The 24,103-nt window shown below is 38.2% G+C and overlaps 2 protein-coding genes across 3 annotated transcripts in view; one reads left to right on the plus strand and one right to left on the minus strand.

The window, feature by feature from the left end:
* LOC134539794 (facilitated trehalose transporter Tret1-like) overlaps window positions 1-2,999 on the plus strand; it is a 41,865-nt gene extending 38,866 nt beyond the window's left edge. The window contains exon 6 of the mRNA XM_063382062.1: window positions 580-2,999. Within this exon, the coding sequence (XP_063238132.1) occupies window positions 580-1,071 (492 nt within the window). The 3' untranslated portion in view covers window positions 1,072-2,999. The remainder of the gene's footprint in view (window positions 1-579) is intronic.
* Window positions 3,000-3,284: 285 nt separating this feature from the next.
* Window positions 3,285-21,421, minus strand: LOC134539793 (anillin-like). 2 transcript variants are annotated; one of them, XM_063382061.1, is made up of 11 exons: window positions 21,236-21,421; window positions 14,952-15,209; window positions 14,054-14,194; window positions 13,601-13,702; window positions 13,296-13,413; window positions 11,678-11,830; window positions 10,695-10,894; window positions 9,643-9,804; window positions 7,236-7,439; window positions 6,154-6,293; window positions 3,285-3,561 (listed from the first exon to the last, which is right to left on the minus strand). In XM_063382061.1, exons 1-11 carry the CDS (start codon window positions 21,251-21,253, stop codon window positions 3,459-3,461), a joined length of 1,599 nt encoding a protein of 532 aa, XP_063238131.1. In that variant the 5' UTR covers window positions 21,254-21,421; the 3' UTR covers window positions 3,285-3,458. The 2 variants fall into 2 exon arrangements, with proteins under 2 accessions (XP_063238131.1, XP_063238130.1); XM_063382060.1 differs by having other exon boundaries at window positions 14,913-15,209.
* Between the last annotated feature and the right edge of the window lie 2,682 nt (window positions 21,422-24,103).

Raw genomic sequence — 24,103 nt, forward strand, 5'->3', positions numbered from 1 at the left:
TACTTACATAGAATAAAAAAAATAAAAAAGGTCATTAAAATTAAAATATTTAAATGTTATCTCTGGAAATGAAAAAGTGTTAAGGGGTTTGTAAAGATGTAGTGCCATTGGTTTACCGTTAAGCATCTCTACAGCAGTCGCTTTTAACAATTGGAAAAAAGTCAGTAATCACTGGTTTTGATTGGTTAGCACTGCCTCACCTGCGAGACGTTCGAATAAATGACACCGCACTTGAGAATTTCTTGAAGTTAATAGTTAGGTCGTCATAAGATGAATTGTCATTGAAGGTTTTGTCAGTCCAAATTGTTGCCCTAGTACACAGATATTTTGGTATGATTTTTATTATGTTTCACATAAAAGAATTTAGAACCAAGTATATACATTTCAATACAAGATTGTGACTTACTTTTCTATCAATCGCTCTTAAATTAAAATTGTAGAAAATTTTCAGGCACCAACTTAAAACTTTCAGGCAGTAGAGAACAAAAGTCCAATATAAGAACGCTGCTGCTCTTGTTCTTGCACGACAATTCTGTATTCTGTATTCCTCTTGAAGACACGTCTCCGCCTGTCACGCAGCTGGTGATGGGCGTATCCCTCGCGGGACTCGGCTCGTTCTTCTACTTCTACGACGAGTCGGACTGCGCGCGCGGCTCGGCGCTCGGCTGGGTCCCGCTGGCCGCCATCCTGGTCTACATCGTGTGCAACTCGGCGGGGCTGGGCCCCGTCTCGGGGATCCTCATCGGGGAGCTGGTCCCCCAGCGCCACCGCAACCTCACCAGCTCCGTCACCAGCGCCGGCAGCTGGCTCGGCGCCTTCGTCGTCACCAAGACGTTCGTCGACCTGGACCGCAGCGTGCACCTCTCTGGCACCATGTGGCTCTACTGCGCCATGTGCCTCGTGGGGCTGGCGTTCGTCTTCTTCGCGCTGCCCGAGACCCGGGGCCTGTCCCAGTACGCCATAGACAACCTGTTTGCGAGCGACGCGTCTCTGCAGCCGCCGCTGCCGACGTCACGGCGGCACAGCAGCCTGACGAGCATCGACTTCAACAAGAACCAGACCAGATTTTGACGGGGAACCAGCACGGAGCGTTCCGTTTCCGCCGCGACTTTCGTCCGACTCGACCAAAGCCCCCCGATTTTCGTGCGGGCTCCTTGCCGTGCTATTGCACCATGGAGCAAATTTTTATCTAATTCACACTGCCCCTCTCACAGGTTATCCCAGGACACTACCAACATTACAAATGTTCACGTTTTGTCGGGCAAACACGGCGCATTCAAGTTAAAGATGCATCAGCACATCAGCTTCAAGTGCTTTGGTATCGACGAGTACTAAATAAATGAAAGAGGTAATGCAACCGAACTAATAGTGTTGGTGCCGATACTGTGTGCAGAGCAAATGGTTCATAGCTCCTAGGTAAAACGCAAGCACAGTTATTCTGGCTGACTGGGACAAAATTCTGTGCTGCCAGAAAACTACATTAAGGTTATCAGTGTTACAGTAAATTAACGTAAATAGACATGCATGAAGGCTTGCCTCACTGCTAGATATTTTTTCAGGGTCACGAGCAAATAACAGGCCCAACCCTTCACTTTAGGTTACAATGAAAATCTGTAAACAGTATTTGCAAAAACTGACAGCATATCTGCATTTACTTTTCTCGCATATCCCTAAGTGGCCTACACAAAAACTCTTGAACAGACAGACCATGTAAGTTGAAGTATCGGATGCATCAACAGGGATTCCCAAAGAATTGTCTAAAATTTTCCGAACTAAAATTTAGCATTTCTCTAGTTTTCCCTGGACAATATTTCAAATTTCCCTGGCAAATATTTTTAATGATTTACATATACAGCCTAAACCACCTCCAAGGCTGAACATAGTCTTTGCTCCTCTTTCTTTATTTCAAACTGAACCTCACATATGCCATTTTGTAGTTTTTATGACTTGGCAGAATAAAGCATGATATTTCACCCCCAAATTACTATCACTGGGGAGTTTTCAGGACTTTTACAAGATTTCAAGTAAATTCCCTGACCGATTACAGCTTTTCTGACTTTCCATAATGTAGATGCCTTGATCAAGAAACTTATTCATAGGCAAAGCATAATAATACTGCCTCTGCATAACGTCCCACCTCAAATCTTGCTTCATGCTGCTAATTGGTCAACGATCCTCTAATACCGGCCAGTAGCGTGACATAGTTACGAAACACGACACTTATTGGTGTTTGAAATTGGTTTTAAATCTTAATTAGAATAAATAAACTTGGAATTTAAATATTCCCCTTCCTGTTATTTTTTTATTTACTTTTATATGATGATTCAAATGCATATTTAGAGCACAAGTTTGAAGGGAAAAAATAATTTTCTCAATTCTTTAAAAAAATATATATTAATTATTCTTGCTGACAAAGAGCCTAGGACAGCAAAAGTCTCAGGTCAAAAACATTTATCGATGGCTTAGAATGAAAACCTTGTATCTCATACTGAACATACAAGGTTTTCTCTACAATGTGGAGTGCTACTCATATACGTGGTTTCTTTTTTTCCCGATAGAAAGCAGTAGGATGCACATTTTATTTCTTTCAGCCAAACATTTTGTGAGATACGAGGTTTTCCAGCCAAAAACATAAAAAACGTATTTTCGTCCAAAAATTGAGATACGAGGTTTTCATTCTAAGCCATCGTTATGTTGTTTTCATTTGCTCCAGTAACTTATGGTTACTCATGTAACTTACAGACTGAACTTTTGAATGAAAATAAGTTACATATAACATATAAGAAAAGTCTTATAATCTGAACTTTTTAATTATATTTACGACAAACTTCTTGCAAGTAACTGTTTGTTTGAAATTTTTTCGTAAAAATTTCATGCTGAAAATCAAGAGTTTGGAACATTTCTGAAAAGTTTACCACAAGTCCCAACTATGGAAAACAACTTTGTAGCTGCTTTGAGAACTGTCAAAATGTTGCACTTAATAAACCATTTTAATGCAACTAAATATCTCATTACTTGTCAAAACAATTTTTTTTTTGGTACATATGCTAACACCATTTATCTGTTATCCCAGTCAACATTCATACGTATTTTTATACATGTTACAGAATTACTTAATTGGCTTCGCTACACCTTTTCTATACTGTAAATGTATAGTCCACAAATAGACATTAGCATGTCATATTCTTGATACCACATTCGCAGGTACTGATGCGCGATATAACAATGTACCTACAAACCATCAGAAGATTACAAATGAATTATCTACAATAAAATAAGAAATAAAAATGCAAAACAACTATTTATTATACTTTGTTGATTAAAAATGTTAAAACTGTAATAAATTAGTATACTATAAAAATAAAACGAATGTTAAAACTGACATACATAACGTAAAAAATATAATTCATGGTGATTCACTTCTTTGGTATTGAGAGATCAGACTTGTATTGGTGTTTTTAGGCCTCTAAAGCATTCCAGAGACGTAAGCTGGCCACGACTCTGTTTAGCAACTCACACCATTCTTCCAGTTGTCTTTTGGAGTCTGCTGCAAAAATGTGCCTGCAAAACAGACACACATTTTAGGTTATTTAATTTCAAAATGTTATTTAAACATTCATTTAAATGTACTTAAAAGCAATTGAATTCAGACATATATAAGTACTGTAAATTAATTTTAACGGGAGTAGTGTCTTGATTAAGATGGTGTTCAACAAGCAAACTTACATGATTGGAAAATAAATTATCTCTTACAAAAAAAAACGTGTTTGACTAGCGCTGTTTTGATTAGTGCTCTGTTTTACTGGAATGAATTATCGTGTTACTTCGAGGGACGGGTGTTACAGTGTGTCTAGATATTCGGGATGAAAAATTTTTAATCGGTTAGTTTTTTAACATTGCTTTAACTGTGTTTTTCGGTTATACATGTACCCTTTGCAAGTCATCACCTCGGATAATCGGGACTCTACTGTAACTTGATTTACAGCAACAGCTGGAATGAGATGACAAACAAGAAGATGGGGAAGTAACTTACGTACTACCAATTAGGCACTACAGACACCTTACCACACTAGCAATCACTGACACAGAGGACATTACTAAACCAATTATGGCTTGAAGTCAGCTTACATCAGGGCAGTGGCGGATCCAGAGGTTCACCTCGGAGGGGGGAACTCTAGGATTTCAGAATAGCCAGAGAAAAAATGTCTTAAAATTACTAAATTTGTATTTAATCTACTCACACACTACACATAACATCCAACCACCAGATTTTATGATTCTACAAGAAATTCATTAATTATATTAAAATATTTTATTGGTTTAGAAACAATCATTTTTGTCGGCAATATTAATGTAGCAGACAACTGGTTTATGGGGGGGGGGGGGGGGGCACTTGCCCCTGGTGCCCCCCCTTGGATCCGCCACTGCATCAGGGTTATTATAGACAAATGAGGGGCTATGGGTTCAGAAAGGAGCATTGATAGCACGGAATGTGAAGGGAAGAAAAGGGGGAGGAATTACAGGAAAACCTCGAGAAATACCGCCGGCTCACCGAGAATTCTGCCACACTAACCCCCTGCAAAACATTTCCTACTCCAACTGGGAATCGAACCCGGCTCCCTTTGATGAGAGTTGAGCTCTCTGACCACGCTACCACCATGACCGCTCCAGTAGTCAAGACTCTCACAAATTATAACTCTGGGCACTAAAGCCTTCAATCAGGATTTGAATAGTTTTTTTATTAAACATTAGTGATGGGTCGAATTAACTTTTTTTCCCCTCTCAAACCTGGATCTAGAATCCAATTCTTAACAGAATGAATATAATCCAAATATAAATCTCAGGTGTCAGGAATAAAACTATGCGTGAGCATAAACACAGAAATTAAAATCTTGAAGGAACATTCACGTCATACTATTTTTTTAAATTAAAAAAAAAAAGGATATTTACATATTTAAGGACACAATTTCTTTTTGTGCCAAACAATGTTCCCTCAAGTTTTAAACACACATTCCCTGAGCACTGTAGCTAGAGGAAGATACAAACATTTCTTTGATGGCTTCTATAGGGATAAATAATTTACTCCTTGTCAACTACACGAGTGCTAGGGTTTGAATTACTGAATTATCCCTTCCTAAATTTTTCTCAATTTTTTTTTTTTTTCCCGAATATAAAATATTTTGGAATGACTTGATGTAAGCTTTTGTACATACGCCATTGCTAAGCACATGTATGTCTGTAGAAGAAAACTATAAAAAACACAAAAGACAAAAACACAAATTAAGCAAAAAAATTGCTGTTGTCAACAGGATATAAACACCACATAATATTCCATAACAGGAATATGGTCAACAAACAAAGAAAAACAAAGGAAAATGGACTAACAGACCAAAAAAAACCCACTAATGATACAGCAAAAAAAATATTGAACCAAAAAAAAATTCAGCACAACAGTTGAAACGAGACAAAAACACGACAAAACGAAAAGACGAAACAAACACAATAGCTTTCAAAAACTGAAGAGAATGAAAAAAAAAAAAAAAAAAAAACCACAAATGATGACAGCACAAGACATACATGTGCATAGCAATAGCGTGCGTATGTCCAAAAGCTTACATCATGTCATGCATTCCCGTTGCACAAATCTTTCAAAGATATTATATTTATATTTTGGGATGTTGAAGATCTGACGGTACTTGAGGAACTGGCAGGGCCGGTGCTAGGTAAATTGCGCCCTAGGCGAAAAAACTTAATGCCCCCCCCCCCCGCCACCCTCCCTCGGACACACCAAAATAAATTTCCTTGCCTCAAAATACATCACATAAGCCTAAGATTTTGTCAACAATCAAATGTAAGCAGGCTTGTGTTTTTTTTACTTTTCTACTTATTACAAATCATAAAAAGGTCACCGTGGACTTTAAATAATTACTTATATCAATATAATACATTCCAAACTGTTACAAAAATCCATTTTCATCTAGTTTCAAAAATCGTTAAACATATTGTATGAGCTGTTGTGTGTCGTGCTGCGCCGCCCCCAGCTACTTGGCGCCCCGGGCTGTTGCCTAGTTCGCCTGTACGGACGCGCCGGCCCTGGGAACCGGCCCATCCCTACTGCGAAGCGCTCGAAGGCAGGACCAGGCGACGCCCCACCTCTGTCCCCCGGACGGCCTCGACGCTGGCGTGCCGGGGCGCGTCTCCACGAGGAAGGCGTGCGGCCGGGAGCAGAGCTCCCTGGGGGCGGGCCCCACCTCGCCCACGCATAGACGCAGGTCCACTCGCCCCAGCGGCGGCTGCAACACCAGAGGCTCCAACTCGTTCAACACAAGTTTCCAAAAATCTAATTTATCATTTTTTTTCTTTCACATTATGGGCTTAACAAAATGTATCCCAACCACACCATGGCGGCCACTAATGTGGCATGAACCCTCTGTAGATGTGCCACAAGATTTTGGCTATACATATATAAATCATCTTAGCCTCATGTATGTTGAATTTTTTTCAATTAACATTTTGTGGATGAGTCCCATATGATGTATCTATAAATAAAAAATAATTCAAAAAATGTTCAATTTGAAATATTGGATCAAATGTCAAGTTATTCACAAATATCTTAATTTTTTTTATATTCGCAGACCCCCTATATTTGCAATATAAAATGCATCTCAAACATACGGTGTTGCTCCTACGTGCAACTCTTAAGGGGCCCGCCTACCCGGGCACACACGCGGTGTGCAGAGCTTCAGGAAAAACAACGCGATTTCAAAACTACTCGAGATAGCCGAGTGGGGTATGTTTACGAAAAGCATTTAAGAGTTCGCTGAGGACCGAAAAGTACTTTTAATTTTGGATCATGTTTTTAAACTGTATTTCTAGAAGAGTTAAAATGGCTGAAACACTGTTTTCAGAGTAATTTTTAGGTGTAAAACAAGTGGTACAGATTCTTGAAAGCACTTAAGGGACTTGCATTACACCTTCATCTTCATTTCCCCGTAATATAAAAATACGGTCACCGCACAAATTTCACAGTTATCAATTGATGACGAGAAGACTGCGTGCCAGTCCAGAGCCTTGAGCTTAGAGGCGATACCGCGCTAGAAATACCATCGAGCGTCGCGCTTATCATCCCGCCTCACTAACACACATGCACCCCTGACGAGGCGGGCCCCTTAACCGCAATGCAGTGACATTAAAAGGGCAGGACAAGCTCGGAGGCCCGCCGGGAGGTGTGCCACCTTGCCGAGGTGCTTCTCCGAGGGGTAGCCCCAGAAGCAGAAGAGCCACCCCCGCAGGCGGCACCAGCGGTGCTGCCACAGCCTCGTCCCGCCGGCCGCCTCCTCCAGCACGGACAGCGGGCCCGACCGGGACGCCTCGACGGAGCGGAGCGCCGGCTCCGTCCTGACGTGGGCCGTGCCCGCCAGCGGCGAGGCGTCAGTCACCTGGACACAACGCACGAGAGTCAGTCGCTCAAACCTACTCCGTTCACGACCACGCGCCACTCTCCCCGGCAGCATCCAGACTTTCCACAGCTCCACACCGTCAGGGGCGTAGCCAGGGGGGTGGTCATAAGGGTTCAAACCCCCCCCCCCCCCCTTCCGCACCAAACCTTTAATTAATTTCTTATTCATCACTCAAACAAATTTCATATTAAAATTAATACAATTTTTTACCAATACAATATATTTAAATTTAATTATCGAAAAATTGCTAAAAGAGCACACTATTTTACACCTTAAAATCCAAATTTTTCCCGGGCGGAGGACCCCCCTCGCAACCCACGGCTTTAATAAGGTTTGGGAGGGGGGGGGGAGTGCATGCTTCTTAACACCACACCCCCCCCATACACAAATCCTGGCTACGCCACTGCACACCCGTCACGTAATAAAGCATTCACGTGGCGACAAACTGGCACATCAAGCTGAAGCAGCTTGGCTTCCGGGTTGTGGCTGTGTCCTCGGCGAAATAATTCACATGACATTTCGGGTCGACATTTGCAGTCGCCGTCACCAGGGAGCAGTTACCCTACTGAGTTACCTACCGAATAACTTACTTACTCAGTAGGTAAACTGCTCCCTGATGATGGCGACTGCAAATGTCGACCGAAACGTCGGCGAATTATTTCGCCGAGGACACGGCTACAACCCAGAAGCCAAGCTACTTCGTACAATGGCCGTGAAAACCAGCTAACATTATGGTATATCAAGCTATTCATAAATAATCATCCTCATTGACTGACTTCGTAACGCTTCGTGAATCCTCTTTTCATGCGCTTAACAGTGTAACGTTTCCACTGCTCTTTGCCAACCTGTTCCTCCCAGCATTGCTGCGGAGTCCGCGGCACACAGGTAATATGCCTAGCGCCATGATCTGACCAGGCTGACAGTTTCAGCATTTTCTAGTGACAAAGTAGCGAGCCGTGGCTTAGTTTGCCACGTTTTGACCGCGCACATCTGTTTAACATAGTTCAAGTTGTTGGCCTCTCCCAATCACTGCTGTGTAAATTTTCCAGCGGTAATGTAATGACAGGATTAAATTGATCGCGAACAGATGTTGAGGCACGATTGAATTGTAGCATGCAAACGTTGCAAACCTCTTTTCAGTTAAGCACCTTCAAAGAATTGCAATATGGTTGCCATCCTGCTGTACACTGAATCAAATCTCAGTGAGGAAGATTATTGAATGACCAGAGACAATTGACATGCAGTTTAGTTTTTCAAAAAGGTTCATCGTGCGCTTGTGATGAGTCAGCGAGTTGTATTTCACTTTTCGATATATAAATATACATCTATTAATGTCTCGTAGACGAGGTCATCGAAGGCAATAACACATTACTACAAAGATGAAGGGAACTGAGAAGAGACATTCTAGCCCTCGCCTGGGGTGATTTCAGGAAAGCACGTAAAAACCGACAATTAGGATGGCAAAAACTGTAATTCGACTCAAGAGTCCTCTGTTACGCAAGTCCAGAATCTTCTAAACTGTGCCACCTCGCTCCACGATACTTAACCATCTTAAACTGTCTATTCAGGGTCAAGTGAAGTTTAGAACAAAACAGCTCAATTTTTCAACACTTGACTAAGCTCAAGTAATTTCTTTTGCTTAAAAAAAAAATTGGTTGTCTGTAAAATCGGTTTACAGACGATAGTTTAACGTGACGTCATAACAAAACATTGATGAAATGATTGCATACTTTTATGAATAAAATTGAATCATTTTTATTGAATTATCACTATTATGTATGGATACAAAGAAGGAGTGATGTACAATTTAATTGATAAATTTACTTTTATTTGCACTCATTAATTCAAATATGTTTATTACTTTAACGAAGAGATTATTTTAACTATAACTTTTATACATGTTTGCTATTTAACTTCTTCCAATCTGTGTTATTCTGTTAAGGATAGGACGATGATAGGAAAACTAGGAAACGAATGGGAGTGTTACAACTTTAATGTGCCTCGAAAAAGTCAAATCAATGGATGTTCCAATCGAGTGGAAGAGAGATAGATGCGGCGCAAGCGTACAATGAGCGTAACGGGACAATGTATGTAACGGGACATTTTTTTGTGCGTGCAGCCGGCATTTATCAATTTATTAGACGTTGACACGTCAAAAAAAAATAACAATAATCACACGAACCTTGGTGAGCTGCCACGAGCGACACTTCATGTTAGCTGCATCTAGTTCCAGGCTGCCAACCAGTGTGAACGACGAGCAGTGTGAAATGTAACACGGAGGCAAACTCACTTTCTTGGTCACGTTTTGTTTCACCCGGATGGACAGCAACTTGCACTTCTTAATCTGAAACGAACAAAAAAAAAAACAAATTAGGTATTCTACTACTAACCATCCTGCTTTCTTCCTATAAAAACTTTCAATCGTACAACCCTCCAATGACAAAAATAAAAATGGAAATGTTTTTTAATCGTCAATAATAATTGTCGAATTCACAGCCTTCTGGTGACATGTATTTGATACTAAAAAAAAAAAGGAAGGTTGGTTATTCCCACCTATGGTAAAGTCAACATGGACGAAGCTGGCGATCAATGTTGCCAGCTGCACAGTCCACAGACAGAACAGCTTGAATGAATGAGTGAATTAATGATTGAATGAAGAGTTTTACATCTCACTGACAAAAGTGACGAAAGATGGATGAAATATGAAATGACAAGAGGAAGCAGTGGCAGAATATGTCGAGTGATGGGAATTCGAGCGAGGGAAACGAGAATTCCCGGAAAACTGCTACCGCTAACGGCAATGCCCTCCACGCTACCCACGCACGAAGCATCTGCGTCTGATCCCGATACTGGCCACAGAGCTGGCATGCCGTGTTTCTACCCTCTGATCCGAAAACTGTCAACTTTCACATCGGTGCAGTGCGAGTATGTGACCAGATATTTTTCCACGAGATCCATACAAGTTTTTTTTTCTCTTCGCCACATACATAATTTTCATTTGAACTATATTAAAAAAAATTGAATTTATAATTCATCATTATTCAACAGGCACCTTAGGCACCTTACAAATAACTAGTTATAAATATTTTCAACTATTTCTTAACCATTTTTATATCCACAAATTTCCCATTTCTGCAGTTATCCTAGCAAAAACAAACAAAAAAATTCTCAACTAAAAATTAAAGGTTTTTACTGCACGGGACACAAACATTAAAAAAAAAATAATTGACGTGCCTTGTATTTCTTCTTGAACTGCGGCTTGACCTTCTTGAGACGCAGACTGTAAATGTTCAAGACCAGTTTGAAATGTTCGTCGAGGTCCGACAGGCAGAGCGGGCCAGAGAAGTACAGCGCGCCGGTCCCCAGTTCACAAGTGGCCCTCGTCGGCACGACAGACTCCCCGTGGAAGGCCAGGCACACGAACCAGAAGCTCACTACGAGAAAACAGGGAGCAACAATCACTTCCCGCATCCTTCATCAACCCCCCCCCCCCCCACACACACACACGCGCACACACACCCGCACGCACACGCACGCACGCACACACACACACGCGCGCGCACACACACGCGCGCACACACACACACGCGCGCGCACACACACGCGCGCGCACACACACGCGCGCACACACGCGCACACACGCGCACACACACACACACACACCATTTACATTGCAAGAGAATCATTTCCAACATACACACATTATTTTTCTACACACTGCCAATTTCGACTGCTACTATTTTTTTCTCCCTTAGCAAGAAATGCATAGCTCTTGTAATGTCGTAGTTGGTCTTAAGTACACGCTTATACGTAATCATCCCCGGAAGTGACATCATAAACGTTGTCCAAAGTTAGATCATTTTCACGTTACGTTTTACTAGGATTAAATTACTGAATAAAAAAAATTAAAACATTCAAACATTTTTTTTACAACAAAGTATCAAGAAATAAATTAGAAAATTACCATACATTGATTGTAGCTTACAAAATAAAGGTAGACACTTGGAGAGCCACCAATTCATGTGTTTGTAATAGAGTGCAAAAATGTACTAATTACAGATAAACATTTTTGCTGTGATTAAATTCATTTATTGAAAAATAAAAATAACGGCTACAGAAAGACTGGAATAAAGTCAAGGAGGACGAACGGCGGAGCGACAGAGGACACGACGAGATGTTTAAACTTTATTCATTCCAGCAACAGGCGAGGTCCTCACCTGCTTCCGTCTTAGCAGCGTTTACGAACTCTCCTCTGAGCGGGACGGTAATGTCCGTCAGCGTCAGCGTTCCTCTGCTGAGACTTTCCCTGCGATCAGGGCCACCGCTCTTCGCGTGATCAACTTCCTTAAGAATTGCTTTCAGCCTCTGGTCTGGAATCCGGCCACACACATCCATAGAGTTAACTGTACGGCTAAGTGATACGGCAAGAGCACCTAAACCTGTCACAGAACATCGCCCCTTTCATGTGCAGAGGCATCGGTCTGCCAACACTTTGGCATTCAAACCACGGCTGCAACTTGCACAAACATTTCTGGAAATGTTGGCACGTTTTTAACCAACCCTCTTTAATACTCTCGGCATTAATGAAATGATTGAGTAGCTTAGATTTTAAGAAATATTGTAACATAATTTATAAAAATATTTGCATACATTCAAGCAGTACTGAAATATCATACAGTTATCTCGAGAGCAAACCTGGCAGAACTCTCCAAGAGTTCAACTCGCACAAAGGAAAGTTCTCGCGTGGACATGATCCTGCTTGATACTCTCAAGAGAACTGTCAACTCTCAAGCGTGTCTGCGCTCTCATTGTGAACAACTGGAATGCATACATAGAGTTTGCTAGTGTTCAGTAATCAGCGTGATTGCTAATGAAAAGTAAACCAGGAGTTGCTGCAGAAAGTAAGCATGAAGTTTGCTAGTGAACGTAAGCAGGCAGTTTGCTGCAGAAAGTAAGCATGAAGTTTGCTAACGAAAGTAAGCATGAAGTTTCCTACAGAAAGCATGACGTTTGCTAGTGAACGTAAGCAGAAAGTTTGCTACAGAAAGTAAGCAGGAAGTTTGCTACCGAAAGTAAGCATGAAGTTTGCTAGTGAACGTAAGCAGGCAGTTTGCTAACGAAAGCAAGCATGAAGTTTCCTACAGAAAGCATGAAGTTTGCTAGTGAATGTAAGCAGGATGTTTGCTAGTGATGGTAAGCAGGATGTTTGCTAGTGCAGGTAAGAAAGAAGAGTGCTTGTGAGGGTACGCATGGAGATGGCTTGTGGAGACACTTAGGAAGCTTACCATCTACGATACTCATGGAATCCTCTAGTAAATGAGACACCTTAGTCCACTTATACGGAAACTGAGCCGGAGGAACGAATGAAGGCTGCTCGAGTCGGGAACCAATAGTACATGAGAACTGTACGACTGCCAGCTGTAGGAAAAGTTGCAGCGTCAAATAAGTGAAATGCTGTGCGTCGCAGCTGAAGATTGTAACCCAGGTGTTCGCATAAGAATTATATATGCTGGAAAAAAAAAAAAAAAAAGGTAGATGTAGAAGAATTAAACAAGAGCCCATTTTTGTTTCCAGACAAAATAGCATTAACAGATAAGCAGCCAATTTTATTTTCTCTTTCAACAAGACTAGTAAATTTTAAAGAGTTAATCAGTATGCAATAAAAATAACTGATTACAGTTCCACTTTAAACTAAACGTAACATATAAATTTACAAAAAAAAATCATTCCTTCAATTATGTGAAAAGATAAACACTAAAAAAAAAAAGTCTGGCTGTACAAAAAGAAGAAGAAAAAAACTAACAATAATAAATATCTGGGCAGGAAAACACTCACTAGCCAGCAGAAGAAATCTTTCACTTTCTACCCGCTCTTCAGACGCGCTGAATGTAGACGATTTGCACAGTTCGAGGACCTTGCAGACCTGAATGATCACGTCCCGCTGTGCACAGGCCTACCAATAAATGCAATATTCCAAGTAAAAAAAAACACTACAACAGTTATGTAATAAATACACTCATTTGTTTGTAACAGAAAAAATAACCAAATATAATTACTTACGACACTATTTTTTTTTTTTTTAAATATTAACTTAGTCCACGAAACCTAAGCCAATATAAAATTAACTAAAAAATCCAAACCTTTTTCAACAAATGGTTGAGGAAATCTTGATTATTTTTTTCCAAGCTAGTGTCTGCTTCAATTTCATCAGGCGTCACACTACCACAGTCTTCCAGAAAACTCTGTTAAATGAAACAAAAAAAAATTTCAAAGTCCAGAATTTATGAAAGGTTTGAAAGGAAAATTACAGTGCCAGTTTTTTTTTAAACTACATTTTATTTATCATTTCTCAAGTTAAAAAAAACCTGAAAACACAACTGCAATACTTTTAGTGCATGAATTTAAAAAAATTAACCAAAATAGAATCTTATTAAATTCCTCCCATCACTAAAACAAAAAATTTGAAATAAATATATAATTTTTTTTTTTTTTTAATGAATGTATGTTCAGTTAAAATGTTACAAAATGTCAAAAACTATAGGTTATTTAAAACTTGAACAACATACTATAATTATGAAAATTTTGTTACGTACCACACTGCTAATAGTTTGACAAATGGCTTGATTTTGATCTTCATTCAAAATTTCCCCTCTCAAATCTTGAATCACATTAGCATCAAATGCTATTATTCCTTGGAGTTGGTCAGCATTCATCATTGACTTGTTACAGTTCAACTGCATGAACAAAAGAAAGAAAAGAATATTAACTGTAATGATAAAGAGAAACCAAAGCATATTGTACATACATTTTAACTTTTAAAATAAAAGTGACTTTGAACAATGTGTTAAGACATTTAACAAAAAAAAAAAAAAAAAAAAAAAAAGATTTGGCTCTTCCAGGGCCAGATATCATTTCTGAAACTAATCCGAGGCCAGAGAGACATTATGTGATATTGCATTTTTTTTTTTTTTTTTACAATACTTTAGGCTTATGTTATATTTAGGGGCATGACGATTTCGCGTAAAGATTTCGGGACTAGATGAAAGCTAAAACACTGTAGCATCGTCTGTGTTTCGTGATTGGGTGAATTTCTTCCAGGTACATATCAATTGTAACAGCACCAATCACAGTGTGGAAGCAAACGCATCCCAAGTGGCCCGGTCAAACAAGGCAAACGACTTCTCTCGCCAGACGGCCGCCAATCACGAGGAAGAAACCACAGGCGCGGGTATACCTTGCTGCAGTCTAATGAGTGTTCAGATCTTTTCGCGAAAAACGTGCATGCCCCTGGGTATATATGTTATGCACAGTGAACAAACATCATTGAAGAACATCAAGATTGCGTGAAAATGAACTATGTATCGTAGTATTTGCGCACATGCAGGTCGGACGTGGTCACTGGGCCATCACTGGTCTAGTGAACCAAGGGGACACAGTCCCGCCCCAACCCACCTTCCCCACCTCCTCCTTGTGGCAGTCCACCTCGCACACCTCGTGGGCCAGCAGGATCTGCTCGCCCATCTTCAACCGCCCGCCCGCGGCCCACGCCCGGGGACTGTCCCGGTCGGAGCTCGTCCCGCTCTCCGAGCCCTCCCGGGCCTCGCCCCAGCCGGCCCCCGCGTGTTCGAGACCGCCCGGCTCCACCTCCTCGGCGACCGCCTCCCAAATCAACTGCCAGCGCGTCCGTCCCCCGTTCGTCCAGGCCGCGCTTTCCTTCCCCCGCACCGAGTCTGCTCTCCGTAAAAATCTCTGGACGAAAAAAAAAAAATTCAAAGTCAATCAATGCGTGACCGTGCTACTGAAGGGGGAAAAGCTTCAAAAGATACAGATTTAAAGTACCTACTAGCCAAACAGACACAAAGACTTAAACTGGCTTTAACCCTTTGAGGCACACAGAAATACATTAAAAATAAATTAGAATCTATTGTGTAACTTTTAGCAGATGTGGCGGAAGGAAAAAAATTAAAAGCAGCCAATGTTGCTTGTTCTTGTCAGGATCGCCAGATAGCAGCACAAGGCTTACTCACGCGAGGTATTTCTGCAATACCACTGAAACATTGAAAATAGTAACATTTTTTTTCAAAGTGGTATCATAGAAATAACACTACAAAACAAAGGGTTAAACCCGTGGTTCCCAAACTTTTTGGTTCCACGACCCCCTTTTGGATACTAATTTTTGCTGCGACCCCCTTAAACATTTTTGGTACAGTGATAAAATTAAAACATATAAATATTGTGCTACATTTTTTTTATAAATTAAAAAAAAAATAATAAAATGTGTATAACAAATATTTTTTTAGTCACCGAGCCATCGGAGCTGAAATATGTGAAGAAGTAGTTCAAACTGTCCCCAAAAGATGGCACACAAAGCCGTGATGGAAAACGGAGATAAACAAAGCACTGGAGAGTGCAGTGGCTCGAGCGAACTGTCGTTTGGTGCGTTAATAGTGTTTTGTTCGGTCACATATTGTTTGCGTTTATTCTGTCATGGATAAATTTGTTAAACGTGTGGGGCCTTCAGTTTCTCACGATAAGAACGAAACAAAAAAGGCTAAGATGAGAAAGTACAATGACTGTTATATTAAGTACGGATTTACAGTGCTCGGGAATCGGCCACAATGTGTTGTGTGCAGTGAGTTGTTATCCGCCGAGAGTATGAAACCATCCAAGATGATTCGTCACTTGGAAACTAAACATTCAAGTTTGAAAGACAAGCCAGTGGACTTTTTTGAGCGAAAATTAACTGTTCTAGTCGGTCAGAAAAACTCGGTGTCTCAGTTGAGTAGCAATAATGTGAGTAAAAATGCTTTGCTAGCATCGTATCAAGTAGCTTTACGAATAGCGAAGAAAGGCAAGCCACACACGATTGCTGAAGATCTCATTCTACCGGCCGCTCAAGACATGCTTTCAACAATGGTTGGTCCGGAGGCAGCTAGCAAACTGTCCAATGTTCCATTGTCAAATAATTCAGTGGGGAGGCGTATTACTGAAATGGCTGAAGACTGCAAGAACCAGTTGAAAGAAAAATTGCAGAAAAGTGAATTTCTTTCTATTCAAGTAGACGAGTCTACGGATGTATCTAATTTGACAGAGTTTATGTGTTTTGTTCGCTACGAAAATGATGACGGTGTGGAGGAGGACATATTATTTTGCAAACCTTTGCCTGACCACGCAACAGGTGAGGAAATGTACAAACTGTTTATTTCTGCCACCGCTTCCCTTAACATTGACTGGAAAAAGTGTGTTTCGATCTGTAGTGATGGTGCCAAAGCACTGACAGGTAAAAAAAGTGGTTTCGTGAAACTTCTAATGGCTATTATGCCTAAGGCTGTCTGTGTACATTGCTTTCTACATCGTCAGGCATTAGCTTCAAAGAACATGCCCATCGAAATGAAAGAAGTTTTGAACGATGTCGTTAAATCGGTAAATTTTATAAAAAGCAGGCCATTACAGTGTCGATTGTTCTCACAGTTGTGCGAAGAAATGGGGGCGGAATACAAATGCCTCTTACTGCACACAGAAGTTAGGTGGTTGTCACGTGGGAAGGTGTTCTCTCGAGTGTTCGCTCTGCGCACTGAGCTTAAAGCATTTTTTCAAGTTATAAACAAAGACTTTGTTGGTTTGTTTGACAAGAAGGAGTGGCTATTAAAGCTTGCGTACTTGGCGGACATATTTCAACATCTTAACGATCTGAATATTACCTTGCAAGGTAGAGACAAAACTATCATTTTTGCCCAAGACAGAGTGAATGCGTTTGTAAAAAAATTGGCAGTGTGGGCATCCAGGGTTGAGAAAAAAAATTTAGAAAACTTCGAATTGGCACACGAATTTCTTACGTCCCTTGATGAACGCGATGAAGATTTTCCTGACGTCAGCGAGCTGTCCAAATTGATTGTTACACATTTGACGGGTCTACGAGAGCAGATCATCGACTACATTCCCGAAGATGAACATACCGATTTGAGGTGGGTGCTGAACCCTTTTAACGAGCATTCTGTTAACCAAGCGGACCTAAGCCCACATATCCATGACAAACTTATTGAGTTGTCTTGTGACAAGACTTTGCAGCTGTCTTTCAGCACCAAAGACGTGGACAAGTTCTGGCTGGATAGAAGAACCGAATATCCGAGTTTGACTACGGCAGCCCTCAGAATTATTATGCCCTTTGCAACGTCTTACCTCTGCGAGCTGGGGTTTTCAACACTGATTAATATAAAAACCAAGGCGAGAAATCGGCTGGATGTGGAAGATGATCTTTTTTTGTGTATCTCAAAAATTAAGCCAAACCTAGAAAAACTTGTTAACGAGAAGCAGGCACATGTGTCGCACTGAAGCCACATCAGTTCCTTTTTTTTTTACATATTTGCTATTTTTTTATTTAAAAACTTTATAAATGTAGCCGATTTAACATACATCGCAGGCCCAGAAGCCAAGAATTATGTAGCTGATTTATTTTGTATTAATCTATAATTAATAAATAGATATATTGAAAGTTTGAGAAGATATTTCATTTTTAATTCACCACAATCGTGTTTAGTAATTAGTTTAATGGTAAATTAGTATTTATTTACTTTTAAAGTAAATTAATTTGTTTTAGGCAGAACTTCATTTTTTCTTTCGTTACTCTATTCGAGAGTATTTTTCGACTTTTTAAAATTATTTTGGAAACCTTTCGCGACCCCTCTCGAAACGATCCGCGACCCCCCCAGGGGTCGCGACCCCCAGTTTGGGAACCACTGGGTTAAACTATACATACATTCACATACAAACTAGGCCTACACATATTACATATATAAATTATGTAGGTATATACAATACACACGCGACAAAACTAATTTTCTTTAAATTTAGAATGAAGTACCATTTAACTTGGAAAGAAAATATGGAAGCAAATGATATAATTTAATCATCCATCATCTATAGAAAAAAAAATTTTTATCAGTTAATCAAGGACTGGCTTTGATGTAGAATTATCTCAACCAATGAACCTCCTTTATGTACTGCATATGTACACAGGCAAACAGATGTGGATATTTTAATTTACTTGCAGGACAAAAAATTAAGTAATATTCTTACAGCGCTGCTTTTCCATGATGTGATAATAAAATTACGAAAATGTTTTTTTTTTTTTTCAAACATGAGAGATGTAGGTACCTGTATTCATCCTAAAAACAGTGTTTATGAATTCCTACCGGTTTTCGAGAAATCACAGTTTATAACTTACATTGCAATGTGTGTGCATTGATGTGACTGCCACCATTTTTCGCTTTACCGTGTTGGTCTCTGTGTATATATGTTTGGGAGAACATGAGTTCAATTGTGAGCACGGTCGATTACGTTTGGTTAGCTACATTAAAAATACTTTAATACAGTGTAAACAGAAGTGTGTATTGTGCAATAGAGATCGGTTAAAATGTTTCTATAACTACATTTTTTTTCATGGAAAGCGGAGGAAATGTGGGTTTTGGCCAGAGTACTGTAGACGCAGTATTTTTGGCGTATTTAATTTTGGTATAATATAGGTTATGGATATTGTAATGAAAACTAAAATTCTATCCACTCAGGTTTTTTTTTTAACAGGATTTTCAAGATCAAATTTTCATGATATCGTGAAGTATAGTAGAATCCCACTGGGTCTTATTGTTTCACAATACTAGCATTTAAATAGTGAAAAATATAAAAAAATTACAGTAAACATTTTTTGGTATCGAGATGTAGAGTACAAACCCACCCGGTCTAGTCTATTTCGCAAAACTGACTTAAAGAAAGAAAAAAATGGATAAAACTAGGTCATAATATGGTTGTATCATCCAATAGAGTACAGTTAAAATCATTTGAAAACCAAGAATTTTAATTGATAAAGATTAGATGTTTTATAGGTGGTATCATAAAATAGAATAAAGTAGGGTGGATTATAATCTAGTTTCCAAAACTGAATTTGAATTATTTTAAGAAAATGACACATGAATGAAAGTGAAATAAATGTTCCCCACCCAAAACTCACATAACCCCAGGCTTGTCCCAACAAAAAAATAGGGGTGGTAATGACACGCGACGTTATCTTGATCTTTTAAAGTGTGAGATGACTTTTCACAAGTGATTATCCATCTACTTACTTCAGTCTTTGATCAAAATGTTTTAAGTCAACCAAACAGCAATCGTAGGTACCAAATTTAGTCAGCAATAAATTAAATTAATTATTTTTTAAATACATTCTGTAGATTTCACATGCACTTAGGCTCTGGGATATATAATCATTGGTAAATATGTACAGTCGCGGTAGATGCCAAAAAAAAAATGCTAAAAATCCGAAAACACTTTTATTCTGTGCTCTTTCACTTCCTCTTTTCAAATCAACCGGCGGAGATAAGAAATTCCAACTACTTTCGGAGATATCGAATTTTTTAATTTTCATCACAATACCTGCGTATTTATGCGGAAAAAAATGCTAACAATCCGAAAATACTTTTATTCTATGCTATTTCACTTCCTCTTTTCAAATCAACCGGCGGAGATAAGAAATTCCAAATACTTTATGAGATATCGAATTTTTTAATTTAGCAATACAACATCCGTTTAACCCTTCGAACGTCGCCATTTTTTATTTTGACGTGTGTTAGTGAATGCGTAATAAATAAAATGGTCGATTAGGTCAGGTCAGTTACATTATAAATACTTTCAAACTAAGCGGACATTAAAAATAATGTGAATTTAATTTAATGGTTCTTTAGTTTTAAATTATTTATAATGTAACTGACCTGACCTAACAAAACCCGGACAAATGATAAACATTAACAACTCATGTAATTTTTTTTTACTTATTACTTGCGCAACAATATCCAAATAAAAAAAATAATACTTTAAAATTAGAAACGTTAAAAACTCACCTAAGTTGGAGGCGGGTACATTTCCTTTGCTACTATAAGGAAATGATGTAGTCGTTCACGGCAGAAGTTGACCGATTAATTAAACATCGTATTGAACAATAAATGAATAAATAATCAAGTATTGGTTCGTTTGAATACTGGCCAATCACGGAACAGTCACGTGACAAAATTGTCCAATAAGAAATATGATACTTGTAAACAAGAAACCTTATTATCTATGACAAGAAACAATGGTGATCGCCGCATACTACGCAGGTATTGTGATGAAAATTAAAAAATTCGATATCTCCTAAAGTATTTGGAATTTCTTACCTCCGCCGGTTGATTTGTAAAGAGGAAGTGAAAGAGCACAGAATAAAAGTATTTTCAGATTTTTAGCATTTTTTTTGGCATCTACCGCGACTCTACATATGATGAAATTTAAAAATTCGATATCTCCTAAAGTATTTGGAATTTCTTACCTCCGCCGGTTGATTTGAAAAGAGGAAGTGAAAGGGCACAGAATAAAAGTATTTTCAGATTTTTAGCATTTTTTTTGGCATCTACCGCGACTGTACATATTTACCATACACATCAATAAGAATGACAAAAATCACAAATTTAACAAAATAAAAAAATTTGGTCAATACTATTGACTTATTTTATATTAACACATGTAATTCAAAACAATTTAATAAATATTATTTCCAAATAAAAAAAAACAATGTGAAGATACACAAGAAACCTTGATTTAAACGTTGCTAATAAAAAAAAATTGTTGAATTAACTTATAGACATAGCAATAACAGTAAAATTGGATACCGCAGATTAGTTTTAAAAATGCTTATGTAAAAGTTGTTTTAAAAAGCTTCTAAACTATGTTATCACAAAATATTTATTCTTTCTTACTTGCATAAAAGTATCCATTTGAAATCAAAACATGCAGTTTAATTCCTACGTAAATATTATCCTTATCATTGAACGTTCAAATCGAAAATGATTCACTGCCTCAATATTTGACATTTCACCATTTAGAGGGAAAACACCTAAAGAATGTTAGCCAACATAACATGAAAATTTAACAGCAAAATAAAGGAAATAACTATAATGTAAAAACAAATATGAAGTGAAACTAAGTAGAGTAGAACGAAACAGTTAAAAAATCCTCATTTTCATTTACACGTTTTCAAACAAAACAATTCAATAGAGATTTAGATGCGAAAATGAGTAACAGAAACTGGTCCATTATTTCCAGTGGAGCAACATTTGGAGACAAACAAAAACACTTCAATCTTACAAAAAAAAAACCTATTCTTGTGTTGTCAGCACGGTTGTCAAAATAATACTTATAGAGTTGTATTTTAAATGTTAAATTTTGAATGAAATAAGTGAAAATGCAGTTTATTGTTTATTTCATCAAGAACACGGTTTGATGATTTTAGTTTTTTAATTTAAATATAATGAAAGACGCCATCTTTGTTTCAAAGACATTTCTTTTTATTTTGTTTATAAACTTTAATTTAAAGAATTAGGCTCTTTTCAGCATTGCACATACTTTCGTGAAATTTCTTATTAATAATAGTAACTGAATGTTACAAATAGTTTCTCCTGTGAAAGAATAATTTGTGTTTAGCTATTACTTGATGGTCTTAAGACTGATTCATGGGTAGCCAGCTAATATATGAAGGTAACAAGTGAATCACGCAAACACTCGGGCAGGCATATTATCGTGTGGTTGTTTATGTGAATGGTATTGAAATTTACATGGATTAATACACTGCTGGCCACCTTATGGACCGAACTGTTGCGTTCCAAAAACAGTTAGGCAATTATAGGCTAAGCCATTTGCTGCGTAGAAATACCAGAGGGCTGTCGTCATCTATTTCCTGGAACAAAGAGAATCGTATTAAAGCGGTATTCTTAGATGTTCGTGTAAGATAGCGAATAAGCACTACCTTGTTCGGAAACAAGTTAACCTAACTAGCAGAACGTATCCCAGAAAATGCCTCAACTTTACTCCCGTCAGAGAAAAAATCGGCAGCCATTTTAATAAATGGTACCCTGGGTAAAGGTAGAAACTGATCCCAACGCACACTAGCGGATGTTTGCAAACATCGATACAATTGTCACGGCAAAAAAAACTAGAGATAGAAGCACTGACGCATGTATTAAATGATTTATTCTAATTTTCTCGTCTACATTTTTAATTTGCAATTATTTCTTATGACTAATGAATATATATACACGAGTTAATAGCGCCCGATGCGGGTCCGTCTGAATAAAATCACCTTAAACGTGAACTCTGCGCATGTACGAAATTTGGTCAGCAGATCACGGATAGAACATTAAAAACCTTTTCCAAAAATAAGGGACCATCCATGTACTATTTTTAGGGTACCGGTATATGTGTAGATTATTCAAATCTTAAAACATTTTTGTTATGGAATACGATGGACCGGCGGCGGTGGCAGAATATTTCTGTCTGTTGTCTTTCGTGCTTTTGGGACATGGGCGACCTGGTGGGAATTCGCGCAACCAGTCTGTCTCTTCACAATGATTTAAAATTGCAGTCTTCAGCCATAGATTAAAAAATAAAATTATTTTTTAAATGGAAGAGAAAAATCTATTTATGTACTTTTTGTGGACGTAATATGAAAGGTTGTGTAAATTAAATTCAAAATTAAAATTTAACATTACTTGTTCGCTACAAGCTTAGAAGTCCATAAATTGCGAACTTTTCCATATCTGAATTAAGAAATTTCCGTCTTTTCACAAACTAACAATTCAGATGGTAACACTTTTCTACAGGAAAAGAAGGTTGTATGTGCAATTTAAATGTCCCATTTTCATATTTAAGGATATGCATACCAAAATATATTAATTACTTAATAAAACCTGTCTTCTCAAAAGAAACCACACAATATTTCAACTGCACCTTTGTCTATTTACTCAGTAAAACTCCCCCTATTACAATTAATTATAGATTATGAAGGAAAGCATAATTTCCAGAATAACTTTATTTTTTTTTCTGCCCAACACAATTTACAATTATTCAAGTTATTTACCAGTGTTATACCACTATGAGTGGTTAGGTTATCTTTTATATATTAAAATTAGTGTGATAGAATAATTATCTGGAATAGGTTGACTAGTTTAAAAATATATTAAAATAGTGAACACTAGGTAAACAACATGAAAAATTTTTTTTGAATTTATTATAATGATCAGTAATGAATTATATATTCTAGCTAACCTATCCTAAAATGTGATGTAAAAAAGAAAAAAAAAATACTGAAATAGGACCCGTTTAATAGAATAACATGTAAAACCAAATTCATAATGTAATTTAAGTTACAAATTATAACTATAATTATTTACTTCATGTTCGCCGGAGGTTGCCAATTTCATAAGTTGAGGTTACCTGATTTTGAAAGCAAGTTCCATGAGAAATCACTTGATAGATGGCCTTGAAGATTTGCTGATTACGACGACACACATTTCATAGCACATTGCGGTTTTTCTTTTAAGTTTCTCTAATTTCTAAATGGTTCCCGATGCCATGTTTTTCCCCAATGGCATCACAACATATGCAGTCTGGTTATTCGTTTCATTTATTTTGTTTAATACCTATTAACACGTAAGCCCTAACTCATTGTTAACTTCATCTCAATTCGCAGAAGCTGGTAATAGTATCCAGTATTATTCTAAATAAATTTCATGTTGAATTATTTACTAATGACACACCCTTCAAATAAATTGCGTCAAAAAATAACACAC

This window comes from Bacillus rossius, chromosome 16 (genome assembly GCF_032445375.1).
Source record: "Bacillus rossius redtenbacheri isolate Brsri chromosome 16, Brsri_v3, whole genome shotgun sequence".
Classification (NCBI taxonomy): domain Eukaryota; kingdom Metazoa; phylum Arthropoda; class Insecta; order Phasmatodea; family Bacillidae; genus Bacillus; species Bacillus rossius.

What these genes read in the sequence shown, in the direction of transcription:
- LOC134539793 (XM_063382060.1), bottom strand. An exon ending in AAGATTTCTTCTGCTGGCTA is followed by an intron (nt 11,831 to 13,295) that starts GTGAGTGTTTTC and finishes GCCGGATTCCAG; the next exon opens with ACCAGAGGCTGAAAGCAATT. An exon ending in AGTTCAAGAAGAAATACAAG is followed by an intron (nt 9,805 to 10,694) that starts GCACGTCAATTA and finishes TGTTCGTTTCAG; the next exon opens with ATTAAGAAGTGCAAGTTGCT.